General features: G+C 44.1%; 1 protein-coding gene across 2 annotated transcripts in view; it reads right to left on the bottom strand.

Moving 5' to 3' along the window:
• The window catches only part of LOC142309939 (glycine N-acyltransferase-like), a 177,030-nt gene that overhangs the window by 135,571 nt on the left and 22,331 nt on the right, over window positions 1-19,128 (bottom strand). Inside the window, exon 1 of one of the 2 annotated variants that reach the window (XM_075347409.1) lies at window positions 9,363-9,478. The exons of the other annotated variant lie outside the window; for it this stretch is intronic. Coding sequence (XP_075203524.1) covers window positions 9,363-9,406 — 44 coding nt within the window. The 5' untranslated portion in view covers window positions 9,407-9,478. Of the gene's footprint in view, window positions 1-9,362; window positions 9,479-19,128 lie in introns of those variants that run through there. 2 annotated transcript variants of the gene reach the window in all.

Genomic DNA, 19,128 nt, shown 5'->3' with positions numbered 1-19,128 from the left:
GAGGCAGCACACATCGCAGTGTGTGACACCCCGGGAACGATGAACAGATCTTACCTGCGTCCCGTCGGCAATGCGGAAGGAAGAAGGTGGGTGGGATGTTTACGTCCCGCTCATCTCCGCCCCTCCGCTTCTATTGGCCGGCTGCCGTGTGACGTCGGTGTGACGCCGATCGTCCCTCCCACTCCAGGAAGTGGATGTTTGCCGCCCACAGCGAGGTCGTATGGAAGGGTAAGTACGTGTGACAGCTTTTAATCGATTGTGCGACGCGGTCAACAAATTGAACGTGCTGCACATACGATGGGGGCGTGTCACATCGCATACGATATCGTATGCTTAATTGAAAGGTGTAAAGCAGGCTTTAGAGTCATGGACATATGCATCCTTCATGCATGTGAACGAATATGGGGAATATATTGGTATTTAATATTAGGATTTCTTGTACATATAGTTTTCCCTGGTGTTATAGGCATATACATGAGAGTACTCATGAGATAATTGTACTCATTTTCACACTGCAATAATATGTAATGATTATTAAACGTTAGATGTTCGATATGAAAGGTTAGGATATATATGTGTGTTATATGTAGTGCAACATTTTGACTGTTATGGTGTCTACATGTATATAATGCCTAAATTGTATCAGTTTTTCCTCATTCTCTTACATGTGACTGCTTCTTGCAGGGTATCTAGTTATGATAAATGAGATTAACTCCTTAATGACGGAGCTAATTTTCACCTTAATGACCAGACCAAATTTTGCAATTTTGACCAGTGTCACTTCATGAGGTTATAACTCTGGAACGTTTCAACAGATCCCAGTGATTCTGAGATTGTTTTTTCATCACATATTGGACTTCATGTTAGTACTAAATTTAGGGCAATATTTTTTGCGTTTATTTATGAAAAAAGTTGAATTTTGGCAAACATTTTGAAAATTTAGCAATTTTCAATTTTTGAATTTTAAAAGCGTTAAACCAGAAAGTTCTGTGACACAAAATAGTTAATAAATAACATTTCCCACATCTCTACTTTACATAAGCACAATTTTGTAAACACATTTTTTTTTTGTTAGGAAGTTAGAGGGGTTCAAAGTTTATCAGCGATTTCTCTATTTTACATCAAAATTAACAAAACCATTTTTTTAGGAACCACATCATATTTGAAGTGACTTCGATAGCCCTAGATGACAGAAAATACCCAAAAGTGACACCATTCTAAAAACTACACCCCCCAAAGTACTGAAAACCACATCCAAGAAGTTTATTAACCCTTCAGGTGTTTCACATGAACAAAAGCAATGTGGAATGAAAAAAAAGCAAAAATTTAATTTTACCTAAAAATGTTGCTCTAACCCAAATGTATTCACTTTTAGAAGAAATAACACAACAAAATGGACCCCAAAACTTATTACCCACTTTCTTATGAATGTGCCATTACCCCACATGTGGTCAGAAACCTCTGTTTGGACAAATGGGAGGGCTCGGAACAGAAGGAGCAATATTTGAATTTTGGAAAGCAAATTTGGCTGAAATAGATTGCGGGCACCATGTTGCATTTACTGGTCCGCTAAGGTACCTAAACAGAAGAAACCCCTCACAAATGATGCCATTTTGGAAACTAGACCCCTCAAGGCTTCTATCTAGGGGTATAGTGAGCATTTTGGACCCACAGGTACAGGTACTTCACAGATTTTGTTAACGTTACGTTGTCATATTGAAAATTTTAATAATTTTCTCAAAAATGTTGCTTTAGCATCAATTTTCTCACTTTTTCAAGAGGTAATTCCAAAAATTTGACCTCAACATTTGTTACCCACTTTCCTATAAGTGCGGTGATACCTCACATGTTGTCTGAAACCTTTGTTTGTACAAATGAGAGGGCTTGGAACGGAAGGAGCAATATTTGAGTTTTGGAAAGGAAATTTGGCTGTAAAAGATTGCGGGCACCATGTCGCATTTGGAGGTCCCCTAAGGTACCTAAACAGCAGAAACCCCCCACAAGTGACCCCATATTGGAAACTAGGCCCCTCAAGGAATTTATCTAGATGTTTGGTGAGTACCCTGAACCCCCAGGTGCTTCACAGAATTTTAGAACGTTGAGCCATGAAAATAAAAAAAATAACATTTTACCACAAAATTGTTACTTCAACCAGGTATATTTTTTTTTCACAAGGGTAACAGGACAAAAATCACCATGAAATTTATTGTGCAATTTCTCCTGAGTTTGATGATACCTTATATGTGGTGGAAATCAACTGTTTGGGCGCATGGCAGGGCTCGGAAGGAAAGGAGTGCCATTTGACTGCAAAATTGGCTGGAATCAATAGCGGACTCCATGTTGCATTTAGAGAGCCCCTGAGGTGCCTATACAGTGGACCCATTTTGGAAAATAGACCCCTCAAGGAATTTATCTACATGTTTGGTGAGTACCCTGAACCCTCAGGTGTTTCCCAGAAGTTTATAATGTTAGGCTGTGAAAATAAAAAAAATACATTTTTACCACAAAATTGTTACTTCAACCAGGTAGCGTTTTTTTTAACAAGTGTAAAAGGAAAAAATTCAACATAAAATTTATTGTGCAATTTCTCCTGAGTATGCTGATACCTTATGTGTGATGGAAATCAACTGTTTGGGTGTACAGCAGGGCTCGGAAGGGAAGGAGCGCCATTTGACTGCACAATTGGCTGGAATCATTAGCGGACGCTATGTTGCATTTGGAAAGCCCCTATGGTGCCTAAACAGTGGAGGTCCCCCAGAAGTGACCCCATTCTGGAAACAAGACACCTCAAGGCTTTTATCTAGGTGTATAGTAAGCAGTTTGAATCCACGAGTACTTCACAGAATTTGATAAGCTTAGATTGCCATATTGAAAATTTTCATTTTTTTCACAAAAATGTTGCCTTAGCATCAAATTTCTTACTTTTTCAAGAGGCAGCAACAAACAGTGGACCCCACAGGTTGTTATCCAATGCCTTATGAGCGCAGGGATACCCCACATGTGGCCAAAAACATCTGTTTGAATAAATTAGAGGGCTTGGAATGGAAGGAGCACCATTTGAATTATGGAAAAGTTGAAATAAATTGCGGGCACCATGTCACATTAGCAGGGCCCCTTTGGTACCTGTACAGCAGAAACCCCCCCACAAGTGACCAAATTTTGGAAACTGGACCCCTCAAGGATTTTATTCAGGAGTATAGTAAGCATTTTGAATCCACAGGTACTTCACAAAAATGTTGCTGTAGCAACAAATTTCTCACTTTTAGGCTATGTGGCCATTATCCAGAGACACGGCGTCTAGTACACAGTGTCAGCCTTCCTGCAGAGATGCGAGTGTTGTCTACGGGAGAACGCAGCTGCCCATGCCCACGATTTGGGTTCAGGCTGCTGTGGACTTTAGCTCTATTCTACCTGCAGAGAACACTCTGGTCTCCGCAGCATAAATTGACATGCTGAGGCTCGGGAAGCTGCACCACAGGTCGGTTTATGCTGCGGAGGAAAGAAGCACAGTGGGCACGGGATTTCTAAAAATCCTTCTACTGTGCTTCTACTGCACAACGCAGCGCTATGGACGCAGGGAAAACACTCTGTGCCCAAAACGCTGCAAACCCTGATCGTGGGCGCATAGCTTAAAATGCTACAATGGATAGATGTCAAACAAATATAACGTCCCACCCCCTGCATATTCCAAGCTGGCGCCCTTTAGTGCCTTTCATGTGGCACGAAAGGGTGCCTATCCTTGTATTTAGCCCCCCAAAAAATAATTAAAATAAACGACGTGGGGTCCCCCCTATTTTTGATAGCCAGCTAGGGTAAAGCAGACAGCTGTAGCCTGCAAACCAGGCTACAGCTGTTTTTGTTTTTTTAAAAAAAACAAACAAACGTGGGGTCCCCCCCAAATTAGTTCACCAGCCAAGGTGAAGCTGACAGCTGGGGTCAGGTATTCTCAGGGTAGGAAGAGCCATGGTTATTGGACTCTTCCCAGCCTAAAAATAGCAGACCACAGCCGCCCCAGAAGTGGCGCATCTATTAGATGCGCCAATCCTGGCGCTTCACCCCAACTCATCCCGTTGCCCTGGTGCGGTGGCAAATGGGGTAATAAATGGGGTTGATACCAGATGTGTAATATCACCTGGCATCAAGCCCAGCAGTTAGTTATGTAACGGCGTCTATCTGATACCAGACATAACTAATTGACAGTAATAAAAAAAAAAATGACAACAAAAAAAAAAAATATTTGAAAAAACACTTCCCAAAACATTGCCTCTTTCACCAATATATTGAAAAGAGAAAAAAAAAATCGGGTCTGCTGTAATCCATTTTGAAAGTCCCACGACGATTCTGGACTTTCTAGAATATGGGTGGCACGCTCAGGGAACGTGTACCCCATTTTCTAGGAGTGCAGACCCTCCATGTGAGGAGTGTGGGTGCAATGACATTGCACCCACTCTCCCTGGGTCACAGCAGCAGAGTGTGAGCAGCAGCCAGCGTTTCTGAAAGCAAATCAGGAAGCTGAGCTGACAGCCGCTCTCTGCACATGTGACCAGCGTGCACTGTGAAGGAGGAGGGGGCCGCGGGGGATCAGCGCTGCGACAGGTACGGGGGAACACCAGAGGACACCGGGGGGGAATAGGGGGTGACCTGGAAGGGCCTGGGGAGAAATTTTCTGTCACATGTGTCATGGCACATGCGACAGAAATCAGAGGAGGAAGATGAATGCGGGCAGTGCGCTGCTGTGCGCGTCGCCATCTTGGATTATGGCGGGTGTGTGGGGTCGGGGGGGGGCACTTTGGTGATACTGGGGGACCGGAGGGGAGATTTATCTCCCAGCTGACATGTTTGATCATGCCAGATGGGTGATAAATAATTTTTTACCGGCGCTCTCATTTACTGTAACGTGATCATCGGTATACGGTGTGTCTCAGCTACCCCCGGTAGCTGAAACCCCAGAGATTTTCCATCGCTGGGGGGCGCTACAAGCTTTTTTTGGCATGACGTCTCAAAGCGTCGTTATAGAACAAGTACCCTGTTTTTCCGACGTCTTGAGTCGTTAGGCCGTCGCTATGGTGTTAAAGGATGTGGACTAAATTGTATAGTTGAGCATGCTAAGATTGACTATGTAGCCATCAATATGGGACCATGTGGTCTGCCTGTGTACCTGTATATAGTGTGACATTATAGTAAAATAAAATATAATATGGTTGGTGTACACATGCAACTTATGGTTTTTCCACTATATCCCACGATTTGGGGATCTTGTCCTTATATAGTCACGGGGCCATGACGTGTGTTGGATATGATTATATGAGTTATAGTCTTTATCTTTATTAAAATGCTCTTTAAATTAATATGTCCCAGTTATTAGTGATCGATCTATATGGTGGATTAGATCCTGAGTGTGCCGCTCCATTGTAGGCGCCTGGATATGACTTAGCTGTTTTGCTATATGAGCTACATGGCTTATTTAACAATCAGGTACTGGCACCTCTTATCCAACGGCAGTGCACACTGATACGCATGCGCTGCGTGGTTTGTCCGTCGCCCGGCCGTCACGCTGTGTCTTTTCTGGTCAGGTGGTCTCGGGTCCTAGGTGCCTGGGATCACGTGACTGGTGACGCGGCAGGTGACCTGGCGGCGGAGCCATCACCATGTGGATGCATACATCAGTGAGGTGATGTACTGCGGTTGGCTGTTTGACATATAATAGCCTCCCACCTTTGCCCTTTTAAGCATGGTCCCTGACGAAGGTAATCTAGTGTTTCCGAAATGGCCGTAGGATGGTCTGCGGGACCCTCCTTTACCCCCCTGACATCCAGCATCTGTACTTTGTTCATGTAAGTATATTTTAACAACCGGCTTATTATATATTAGGTGATTCACCTTTCAGAAGTTATTTCCAATGGCCATATGTTCAGGGATGTTTATGGGTATATGGCGACATCTAGTGGACTTAGTGATTAATGCACTGTGTTATATTGCATTTTTTAGTCTTTGCAATTATATCCTGTATACGGAGGTGTCCGGGACTTATCTTGGGGTGAATGAATTTTCTGTACCTTGTTTTCTCCACCCATTTCATGTTGTCTGTTCGATCTGTCACAATAAAATTTGCATTTATAATATAATGGGCGTTTGATCATTTTTTTCTCTGTGTTGTTAATTATTAGTGATTTGCCCTATATAGTCCTTGCCTACACATGGTTATATTATGCATCCATATATTTTTGGTTATCACATATTCAATTGTGGAAATGTGCCTTAGAAATACTTAACCATGTATTGGTGGTTGTTGCTAGTTTGTTTGATGCTTAAGGGCCTTAGTAGCGTCAGCTCTGCAGAACCAATGCGTTGTTGTGAAAAGGGTTAGCTCTGGCTCAACCGGACTATATGGTGCTAAATAGTCAAAAATACTCAAAATAATATAAAGACTATAGCACATATGTGTGCTATAGTCTTTATATTACAATGCGTTGTTGTGACACGTTTGAGATTCAATGCTGTTGCTGAGTCAATATTTTTCAAAGCTTCAGTCAGGAGCTGATGCCGATGCGTTGAAAGTGTGAAGAAGAGGAACAGCTTTTCAAGGAAATCAAAAAAATGTACAGCACTCGATCAGCTTTCTACAGCATTTTTAGCAACCAGATTTAAAGAGTGTGCCGTACAAGGAATCCAGGATGCAACATTGTTCTTCTCTCTCACTTTGGCTTGCAGGCCATTGCATTTGCCACTCATTGCAGATGCATTGTCATAACTTGGACCGCGGTATTTTCCCAGATCTAGGTCATGTCTCTTCAAAAATTCCAACAAGGCATTGAACATGTCTTGAGCGCCATGGCCTTTGTTTTCCATGAATGTTACAAAGCATTAAACAGGGCCATCTTTCTCCATATACCTCAATACAAGGGTTAGTTGGTCAACGTGAGCTGCATCGGGTGTGGAGTCCAAAGAGATGGAGTAGTATTTTGATTTGTTAACTCAAGAGATAATTTATCTGAGGACTTGTTCGCCCATTGTATTGATAATTTCTTCCATAATTGTAGATGACAGGTAGTTTGTATGACCCTTGCCGCGATTGGATTGAGATTTGATATGCTGTGCAAGAAAGTCATCGTACTGGGCGATGAGTTCAAGAATGCCCAGAAAGTTCCATTTCAAGGTGATCCAACCAATTTGTTATCTCCTCTAAATGCTAAGCCACACTCAGCAATAAACTGAATAACATTTACTACTCATTTCAATGCTGACCTCCAATAATTCTCCTGAGCCTCGACCTGTTGTGTTAGCTCCATATCAATTCGCCCAATCACTTTTAACCTCATATTGAAAGCAATTCTAGAGTTCAGATGTTCTGCTGACTGCATCACAGAATCCATTAGACGAAAGCTGAGAGGACTCATATGCTGTAATAAAGCACATCAATCTGCACGTGAAGCAGTAAATGCGTCCTGTAGAGGGAGAGAAGCATAACCAATTCCTCGTTATGACTTCAACATTATGATTTTGACGACGGAAAAGCCCAAGTGTGCACATTCTTGAAATATTACGGTCCTTTCTAGGTTGCTGAACCGAGTATGCAATGAACAAACTTTCATCACAATGCTGGATTGTTGATAAACCCCCTTTTCAGCCAGTAATCTTGCATCTGTTCTGAAATAATGGATGGCCAAAGTCCAATATCATCACCCCCTGGTGGGCCCTCAGCTTCACCTTCTTCATAAGAAGTGCCACTATCAGTCTCCTTTTCTTTCTGTTCTTCAGTTGTACTACTTCAGCCTTTTCTTTGCCAGGATCAACAACTACTTCCACTGAAGATTGTCAGGTTGATCAGATTCTACAAGGTCATTACTCCTTTCTGACAATTGCCTTGAATGAACAGTGAAGAACGTGTCCAATTTTCTTGTCTTCGCTATCTCTTCTGGTGGTTTCATTGTTGCTTTTTTTGCCTTATGTCTTTTAGAAGCCCCAGACTCCCAAATTCTTGTGCGATGTCTTCGCCTATCTTCTTCACGATTGTCCATGATGGTAATCTAAAAGTAACAAACTGACCTTATCAACCCTTGAAGTCCTGAAAGGGAAATAAAGATTAAAATATGTACATATGTACAGTACAGACCAAAAGTTTGGACACACCTTCTCATCTCTAAAACAACTATTAAGAGGAGACTTTGTGCAGCAGGCCTTCATGGTAAAATAGCTGCTAGGAAACCACTGCTAAGGACAGACAACAGGCAGAAGAGACTTGTTTGGGCTAAATAACACAAGGAATGGACATTAGACCAGTAGAAAGCTGTGATTTGGTCTGATGAGTCCAAATTTGAGATCTTTGGATCCAACCACCGTGTCTTTGTAGAAAAGGTGAACAGATGGACTCTACATGGCTGGTTCCCACCGTGAAGCATGGAGGAGGAGGTGTGATGGTGTGAGGGTGCTTTACTGGTGACACTGTTGGGGATTTATTCGAAATTGAAGGCATAAAGAACCAGCAAGGCTACCACAGCATCTTGCAGCGGCATGCTATTCCATCCGGTTTGCATTTAGTGGGACCATCATTTATTTTTCAACAGGACAATGACCCCAAACACACCTGCAGGCTGTGTAAGGGCTATTTGACTAAGAAGGAGAGTGATGGGATGCTACGCCAGTTGACTTGGTCTTCACAGTCAGCAGACCTGAACCCAATCGAGATGGTTTGGGGTGAGCTGGACCGCAGAGTGAAGGCAAAAGGGCCAACAAGTGCTAAGCATCTTTGGGAACTCCTTCAAGACTGTTGGAAAACCATTTCCGGTGATTACCTCTTGAAGCTCATCAAGAGAATGCCAAGAGTGTGCAAAGAAGTAATGAAAGCAAAAGGTGGCTACTTTGAAGAACCTATAATATAAGACATATTTTCAGTTGTTTTACACATTTTTTTAAGTATTTTGTTTTGATGCCTTCAATGTGAATCTACAATTTTCCGAGTCCTGAAAATATAGAAATCTCTTTGAATGGGAAGGTGTGTCCAAACTTTTGGTCTGTACTGTGTGTATGTATATTGTAGAAATTTATTTAGATACTTACCAAAGGAACGTAGTTCATAATGTACTACAACAGATGATACTTGAAGATCATCTAACAAACACGCAGATTTCCGAACAAAATACAGTTCACAACACTTCTATGCAGAGATACGAAGCAGTGAACTCTAAGGTAGCTGAACAAACTCTGATCTAATCCGAGGGAGCAATATAGCTGAATAGGTAGCACTTAGAACAGTCATGACGAACCTTTCATAGGCCGAGTGCCCAAACTGTAGCCCTAAACCCAATTTTTTTTTCCGAATTGTCAACCAATGCTATTATGTAAATAATTCATTTTAACCTTACCTTTGCAGTGTTCTCTTCTCTTCAGCAGGGGGCATAACGCTCATGCATGCTTACCACACATTGAAGCTGAGCCTCTCCCACTGCCCTTTCCAGACACAGCAGTTGGATTGATCTTTCTGGAAAAAATTTCAGCATATTAGACAGACAGAGATTTTAGCTTGGAATGCAATCAGATTTCACCCTGTAATCCACATCTACATTTCAAAGTCTGAACATCTTGAAATCCCATAAAGACGTACAAGTTACTACCCTATACTATTGTATAGTTATGTCCCCCTTCCTGGGCAACATGTCCCCCATCCTGATATATATTTCCTATATTCTGATATATTTGTCCCCATCATGGCCCCATCCTGGTAAATGTACCTCATCCTGGTAAATGTTCCCCCATTACGACATGTACCCCTTTCCTGGTAAATGTCCTCCATCCTGGTAAATGTCCTCCATCATGGTAAATATACCACATTCTGTCATGTTCCCCTATGCTGGTAAATGACCCCATCCTGGTAAATGCCCCCCATCCTGGTAAATGTACCCCATATTGGCATGTTCCCCCTTGCTGGTAAATGTACCCACTCCTGGCATGTTCCCCCATCCGGGTAAATATCCCACTTCCTGGTAAATGTACCTCATCCTGGTAAATGTCCCCTTCCTGGTAAATGTATCCCATCCTGGCATGTTACCCCATCCTGGTAAATGTAACCCCATCCTGGAAAATGTACCCCCATTGAGGCATGTTTCCCGCATCCTGGCATGTTTCCCGCATCCTGCCGGTTTCCCACATCCTGCCATGTTTCCCACATCCTTGCATGTTTCCCCCATGCTGCCATGTTTCCCCCATCCTTGCATGTTTCCCCCATCCTGTCATGTTTTCCCCCATCCTGCCATGTTTCCCCCATCCTGCCATGTATTCCCCCATCCTGCCATGTATTCCCCCATCCTGGCATGTTTTCCCCCATCCTTGCATGGTTTCCCCATCCTTCAATTTTCCCCCTATTCTTCCATGTTTCCCCCATCTTTCCATGGTTTCCCCCATGCTGCTAAGGTCCCCACTTGGTGGGTGGCCCAGGGCCCGGGCCCCTTGGGCCCCCCTAAATCCGGGCCTGCCTGCATGACTATATTAAGTTATGGAAGCCCCGCATCCAATACCCGCTGGCTTCTCTCTCCCCACCTTCGAATCAAATGAGTAAATCAACAAGAAGTGACACTGCGGCTGCCACTCACTTTCTGTTGATTGTTGTTTGGTCCGAAGGCGTGGTGAGAGAAGTAGTCAGTATTTGGACATCACAATGTCCAAATGTTCACAAGGACACTAAAATGTTCTGCAAAACATCATCCAGGAAAAGATTGTGGCTATACTTATTAACAATATTTTTGACACTGTTGTACTGCATACTGAAAGTAGCCTTTTGATAACCATACATATTAGTAGCCGTGATGACAATTTTGACCCTGCCCCGCCAGTACTATATTGCTTTTTATAGGCCGCTTAATTATTGACTTATTTTTACTCTGCCATGCTGCCCATTTTTATACCATGGCTTAATATGTCCCTTTTTTTACTATGGATATGAGGCATGAGAAACAAATGATTCCCTGCTGCTTAATGGTTAAAAAAATCCCTTCATACATTTTTTCAGAAGATTTTTTGAACAAATGGAACAACATGTTACTTAATTTCCCTGGAATTAATGAACCTCCTTATAAAGTAGGAGGAAATAATTTTGGAAACTTTACGAAAAGAAATGGTTAATATCAAAGCAAAGATCGACCCTTTTATAACTGATGTTTTGACTATGAAATACTGCATGAGAAACTTAAAAAAAAAACTATTAAGAAATTAGAAAGCAGCATTATGTCCCATAAAAAAGGAAGTTCCAAAGGGATTCATCAGATTACCAGCAGAATCAATAATCCTTGATTTCCTCCAGGTGCAAACTTAAAGGGAAGGATGCGTAAAAAAAAATTCAATATCCGAAAAAATGTCAAGTATTAATGTTGTAATGTTTTGTTTAAAAATTAGAATTTGTTTTTAATTGAGGAAAATATAATTTTTTTTTAAACTTTGATATTTTCCAATCTTAATTACTAGGGGGAGCAGCTACTGAAATCCTACAAAAATCTTACTGTAGGGGGGAGAGCCGGACATGGCCGAGTGAGGACGCTGCTTGCTGGAGCTCCTCTAAATAATCCCCTATAGAGCCGGTTTATTATTTACAATGGGCAAATCTGCACCAAAAAAGAATAAGCCCAATACCTTAGGGCAACCCCCTGCATCCCAGGGCACAATCGGGGCTTACCTCACCCGTTCTCGAAAGCCTGGGACCCTTCCACAGCCAGGAAGTGAACTGCGGCCTGCAGGGCCTGAATGGCGCACTATCCCGGTGCCCGAGGGGGCGACAAGTCTGGAGACCCAAGGAAGATGTGAGGCAGCAGGAACCCCCCGCGATCCAGGAGGACCCTCCAAAGGACCCACGGCGGCGGCGGGAGCTGGCGGATCCCCCGCAATGGAGGAAGCAATACCATCAGCGGTACCATTCCAAGATGGCGGCCGCGATCCAGAGATGCTGACAGGCGGACCAGGGCTGGAGGACAGGCCGGCCACGACTGCAGCTCTGCCCGCCTCGCCCTCCGCTGTGTCTCTGATAGAGCCGGGGAGCCCTGCTAACTTACCTGAGGCCGGCACCAGTGGAGCTGGGGGAAGTGCGGCGTGCGGGCGCGGGGCGCACATGTGCTCGGGCTCAGGAGATGACTCACCGCTGCGGGCCCGAGCACTGAAGAAGCAGGCGCTGCACGGAGAGGCTGCACTACAGGCACCAGTGCCCCCGTCTACACCCACAAGCACAGCGATCAGAGGTGAGGAGGGAGCGGCAGCTAACCCTGATGGTCTGCTGGACTACAAGACCCAGGTACAGGGCCCACAGGAAGACCTGGGGAGCGGGGCCCAAGCCAGAGGGGGGCGGCAGCATCATCAGCCATTTATCAGGGGCCACACGATCCCCAGTGGGAGCTGGAAATAGAGGAGGTCCCCCTGAATTTTGGGTGGCTGCCAATGAGTCCTGGGGGATACCTAAGAGGGAAGTACCCCCTCCCTCCCCAGATCGGTGGTCCACTGGATCATCCTGGGCTGAGAACCCGACAGCCGCAGGCGGGGACCTGGAAAGGGGTCCATTGATCCCCATGAATGGGGGACCCAGGGTACTGGGGTCACCCCCAATTTGTCATGTATCTGTGCCACAAGTATGGGACGACATAAAAAGCCCCCAAAGCACGCAGACGCTAATATATGGTCCAGCCCTACAGGACTCTTTCTATGCATACCCCACTATGTCTCACGCTACCGCCTCGATGGGCGAGGATAGTCTTGCATCCCTGGCAGACCTATGGTCACTGTTACAAGCGATCCCCACCAAGAACGACATTGCAGCATTGGCTAATCAAGTGGTGGCGAAGTGTAAACAAGAATTTATCCAACTGCGGCAGGATCTCTCCTCACTTACTCACAGGTTGACACCCTGGCAGAGCAGCAATCAAATTCCCAGATGTCTATTCAATCTATCCAAGAGACTGTAGAAAACCAATCCAAGCAACTATTTGCCCTTCAACAACATATAGATGATTTAGAAAACAGAAACAGACGGAACAATCTACGTGTTAGAGGTCTCCCGGAATCTATTACTGCTCCTGATATTCCTGCTGCTCTCCGTTCCATTTTTAATAATTTGCTGAAGAGGCCACCTGGAGCTACCCTTGAACTTGATAACGCCTATAGGGCTCTACGCCCTCTGGATCCAGATGACTCCCGCCCGAGAGATATCGTGTGCAGAGTGCATTTTTTCGCTGTAAAAGAGGCCATTCTACAAGCAGCCAGGAGGAAACAGAACTTGTCATATAATGGCTCTACCATTCGCATAATGCCAGATCTCTCACGGCACACTCTGGCCCAACGTGCGACTCTTAAGCCCCTTCTTGATGCCTAAAAGAGAGGGGTCTACCGTTCTGGTGGGGATTTCCATTTTCCCTATCGGTACAGAAGGACTCCCGATGGATGGTCCTACGTTCCTCAGAGGACCTCCCGGCTTTTACTGAGAGTCTGAATCTGCCTACATTCTCTATTGCAACCTGGCCGACTACTCTACTCCAGCCCTGGGTACCCAGGGGATGGCCTACCTCTTCTAGACCAACTCCACCTTTTGAGTCCAGCAGGGGGTTACCTCCAAGAGGAGAATGGGACCGTAGGGCGGGCCGTCTGCGGTAACCTATATAGAGGAAATTAATAGCGGAATACGCCTGTATGACTTATACCTTTTACAGTATTTTGAGTTACTTGGCTTCCACACGTTGCCTTCCAGTCTATTCATAGCTCATATTACATAAGCATTTGTCACTTTTACCGGTGTCTATGGTTATCCTTAATGTTTTTTAGTATATACAGAGCTCTTCTCGGTTATGTCTGACATCCTTTTTCCCCAAATAGGTTGGGATCCCCTGTCCTGCCTAGATGAGGCGGATATGTTCCCTAGGAACGTTTGTTTGTATTTAGTCTGTTGTGCTAGGCTTTTTTTGCCTGTTGTTCTTCTTGTTTTCTTTTCTCTCTTCCTTTTTTTCCCGCTACATTCTACCTTCCTCAAGTCTTCTCTTCTCTCTATGTCCGGCGGCCGGGCTGATCGTATTCGATCCCTTCTTTTATATATCTCTCATGTCCTATTCTCTTATAGATGGCGGACCTAACCATCGCTTCTTTCAACGCCAGGGGCCTCAATGTTCCAGAGAAAAGGTCACAGATACTGTATCATCTTCATAAAAGGAAGGTGAGAATAGCGTGTCTCCAGGAGACACATTTCAAACAAGGACATGCCCCTATTCTTAAAAATAAATATTACCAGACATGGGTGTCCTCGGATAACCCTGACTCCCGCTCTAAAGGGGTGGCGATAGCCATCCATAAATCCCTCCCACATCAAATCCTAAAGTACACGACAGATAGTCTTGGAAGATATATTATTCTCTCGCTGAGGGTGGGGACCCATATCTTCACAATAATTAACCCATACGCCCCAAATCAAAAACAGGACAGTTTTGTTTCCCGTTTGATCGACGCCGCGATCCCCCTGATACAGGGTACGTTGATTTTATGTGGTGACCTTAATGTCACCCTGGACCCTACTTTAGACAACTCCAAGGGGAAATCTAGCATTGCATACACTACCATTAAACGTATTAAAAAAGTTTTACTGCGCATTAAATTGTTCGACACCTGGAGAATACAACACCCGTCGGACAGAGACTATAGTTTCTATTCTCACACTCAGGATTCCTATAGTCGTCTTGATTACATACTAATACAACATAGCGCGCTCTCTTGGATCCAACACACGGGAATGGATAACATACTATGGTCAGATCACACGCCGGTTTATTGCACGATTAAGATCCCCTCTCTTTCGGATCCTAGAGTGTCGTGGCGGCTGAATGAGTCATTGCTACTGGATGAGCTTTGTGTTTCTGATATCCAGACCTCTATTGCAAGGTTCATGGAGGACCTCTCAGTAGATAACACAGCCCCCACTTATAAGTGGGAAGCATTGAAATGTGTCCTACGAGGTATTTTTATTAAGCACGGGTCCCGAATCAAGAAAGAAAAGGCCCAAGACATAGTAAAAGCTCTCCATAGGGTTTCTGAACTGGAGCTCATCCACAAGCGAGCCTTATCGGCCTCAAATTTACAAGCCCTCTTACGAGCTAGGTTCGAGGTTAAAAAACTGCTTGATTCCTCATATCAGCGTCTAATACAGGTGGGAAAGGGGAGGTTTTATGAGTTTGGCGATAAACCCGGCAGACTGTTGGCAAATGCGCTGAGGGAGGAGAGAGCCCATACCCTCATTCCCTGCATCACGAACTCATGCGACAAATTTCTTTATGCCACCCCGGGCATCTCAAATACCTTTCACGACTATTATTCCAAGTTGTATAATTTACCTGTCGAGCCCCCCAGGTTGAGTGATGGGTGTCATTCAATGCCCTCACCTTTTAGATGTCTCGACAGCTCTGTAATTAATAACCTGGAAAGCTCATTTCTACTAGAGGATTTATTGGCAGTGATTCGCGATACTCCTGGCAATAAGAGTCCTGGCCCCGATGGGTTCCCCGCCAAATTTTATAAATCCTTTTCAGAACAATTAGCGCCTCTAATGCTCCTTTCATTTAATTCAATTTCGGAATCTGTCCCCTTTCCGCCCCATTCCACCACGGCTCATACCTCACTACTCCGTAAGAAGACCCCACGGCGTGTAGCAGTTTTAGACCGATATCGCTTCTTAATGTAGATTTAAAAATTTATGCCAAGCTTTTGGCAAATAGACTTGGCCCTTTGCTCCCCGACTTGATCCACTTCGATCAGGTCGGGTTTGTCCCAGGTAGAGAGGCAAGGGACAACACCATAAAAACCCTGGATTTAATCCAACACGCACATACTAAAAAACTTCCCTTGATGTTGCTGTCTTTGGATGCTGAGAAGGCTTTCAACAGAGTCTCCTGGCAGTCGCTCTCTCAGACCCTGGACCATATAGGCCTGGGACCGGTTTTCTCGTCTAAAATTATGGCTTTATATCATTCCCCGACTGCTCACCTTAAGATTAATGGCACTCTCTCGAGACCCTTCTCCATCCGAAACGGGACCCGGCAGGGATGCCCCTTGTCACCGTTACTGTATGTCTTAGTTATGGAACACTTGTTGTCGGCCATCCGGGCTAACCCAGACATACAGGGAATCAGGATCGCCAATCGGGAGCATAAGTGCGCTGCCTTCGCCGACGATCTCCTTGTGTATCTGTGTAATCCCATCACATCCCTCTCGTCCTTAGTGATGGAGCTAAACCGTTTTAGCAAGTGGTCCAATTTTAAAATTAATTTCGATAAATCAGAGGCCCTAAATATCTCTTTACCCCAAGCAACTGTGAATGTTATAAAACCAAACTTCCCCTTCAGGTGGCCACCCAACGGTAGTATTGGATATTTGGGCATCAAGATCCCTTCTGACCTGTCCAGGCTCTTTCAGTTAAACTACCAAAGCTTCCTGTCACGGCTCGAGGGGGATTTGGCTCTGTGGCATAGGGGCACTCTTTCATGGTTTGGCAGGATCAGCGCACTCAGGATGACGGCTCTGCCGAGATTGTTGTATTTGATTCAGATGGTTCCGGTCTATGTTCCAGCAACCTATTGGGCCAAGATGCAACGCATATTGCTGCAGTCATTCCCCAGCAAATCCTATGGGTTTGAAATAATGCTGCGTTTTTTTATACCTGTGGATTTACCACTGGGAAATTAATGAGCATGTCACCTCTTTTCCTCAGGTACCTGCGGTTTTTGCCATAGATAATGGTAAAAATCCACGGGGATAAACTTGCGGAAAATCCGCGGCAAACCGTGGCAAAATCGCGGCAAAAACGAGGGTACGGTTTTCCCGCGGTTTTTAACGCAGTAGCGGGATTTTTTCAGAATTAGGCTTTGATCATAGACTTTCTAAATTTTTACTGAAAGAAACTTATTGCATGTTTCACAGTCTGCCGAGGCTGCACAAACTTACATTTCCGCCTCCTCTTCTCCCTGTTATTTCAGCCATCAATTCTTTCTGATGGATTAAGCCCCTGGGTGGATCAACAACTCCAGCCCTTAATTCCACATGTACCAGGTTTTTGAAAAGATAGTGCATTGGTCATACAAGCATTTGATAATCTAATATGGCAGGATAATTTTCAATTTTTGACCTGTGACATTGTCAATTTAAATTCTTCTATTGCACATATGATTGCATTGACAGCTATTTCTCACCCTCTAGATCAGGGGTCTCCAGCATGAGGCATCTTACAGCCTGCAGACCCCTTTGATGATTATGGCTGGTGCAGAGGCTGCTGCAGTCAGCACTTTATTTCAAGTAATTGATTTGCAGGCAATGCGTAGAGACAAGCTCTGACTCAAGCACAGCTATTCCAATGGCAGCTGCTGGCCGAATTGCTGTAACTAGCTGTTCAATTCGTAATTGTGGGAGGGAGGGGCGACAAAACCCCCCATGATGACGACTCATGGTGTCCTGCTGACAGAAACAGCAGGCAACTTCATGCGATTACCATTGCTGCAGTTATTGGGGTGCATGATCACCATGACGTACCCATATGCCATACGTACTAGGTCGGGAAGCCCTGCCGAGCCAGGATGTATGGGTACGTCTAAGGTCGTGAAGGGGTTAAAGATTAATCATCATTTTAATTTTTTTTTTTTTCATAAATGAATAGTACACATGAAAATAAGCCACTTTGTAATGTATCTTATCAGACAACTCTGCTTCTTTTTCTGCCAAAATTGATCAGATATTATCAAAATTCTGAATTCTGAGGTAAAATCTGTATTCAGTGAAAACTTTCCCATTACTGAAATAGGAGATGGCAGTGTTACTGATGAGAGTCTATGGTGAGAGAGGAAGGAGGAGCTAGAGGTAGAGGGAGGAGCTAGAGGCAGAGGGAGGAGCTAGAGGCAGAGCTCCTCCCCACTTTTCTATCTACATAGAATCTCATCAGAAAACCTACAAGTACGCAACTAGAGTTTGCAGCCAAAAAATATATAAAATGTGTCTTTATTAAAAAAAAACATGAACAACAGAAAAAGGGGATAAACTAAGAAAATTCCTCCTCAGTAAAGAAATGTATAAATATAGACAAAACTATATGAAATAACACAGCTATCAGGGACAAGTGTCACTAAAATTTCATATAATTAATACAGCTAAATATATGCTGAAGAGCATGCTAGATGGTAAGTATAGCACTGACACATATCAATGCAATATAAGAAAGAAAACTGGAAAGCAATCAAAATGAAAATGATGTGCAGAGCAGACATAAGATAAAAGACAAAGTGTCAGGCTGCGAATACCATGCTGCGGGTGTAGAATCGGTGGAGGAAGGTTGAACTAAATGGACCTAGGTCTTTTTTCAACCTAAGTAACTATGTAACTATGTAACCAGGAGGGACATGTCCCCCTGACGCGCGTTTCTCCATAAATTAAGATTCTGTGAATTATATATCTTCCTTTCTTGGCTATGCAATATCTATTTATTCCTACATATACAGTATATATGAATATATTATTTTTTATTAGTATATTCATTTGTGTATTATTTATTGTTTTTAAAATACACTGGTTTGTGTACCTTTATACATATATTTTTTGTACTGTATGCACTAATTTTTTGGATGTGCCATATATATTTTTCTGTGTGTGAATATTTTGTAGTATTCAGTCTAGTATTGGGTACTCGGTTGCGGGCAGTGCACGTCTTGGGAATGTCACGATGGTGGCCGTTACCCGGTTCCGTGCCCTGGGCCCTTTTTGTAATGGGGATATTTACAGGGGATTGGTCAATAAAGTTTATTCGTGACGCCACTTGCGGTGTTGTGGCTAAGTGTAGGGAGCTGCCGCTGCAAGTTGTCTCCGCTGGGGCTTGTGGTATTAGTAGCTAGCATGGTAGTCCCTCCGCAAGTAGGGTATTGCCTCAGCGGGTGGATGGTGCAGTGGGCGTCGGAAGAAGGGAGTCCAGACAGGTATTCAGTGCAACTGGTTTACTCACTTGAGATGTTAACTGGTTGCCTGAGGCCGGCTGGTTATGCCTCCAGGTCCCCTTCGTCCCAGTGCCAGTGTGGTTCTCTGGTACCTTCTTCCCCGGCACCTGTCTCTGGTAAGTGGGTCCCCATGGTATAGAACACTGCGGGT

Source organism: Anomaloglossus baeobatrachus, chromosome 5 (genome assembly GCF_048569485.1).
Source record: "Anomaloglossus baeobatrachus isolate aAnoBae1 chromosome 5, aAnoBae1.hap1, whole genome shotgun sequence".
NCBI classification, from domain to species: domain Eukaryota; kingdom Metazoa; phylum Chordata; class Amphibia; order Anura; family Aromobatidae; genus Anomaloglossus; species Anomaloglossus baeobatrachus.
The sequence above is the reverse complement of the archived record's forward strand: the minus strand, read 5'-3'. Positions and strand labels throughout refer to the sequence as shown.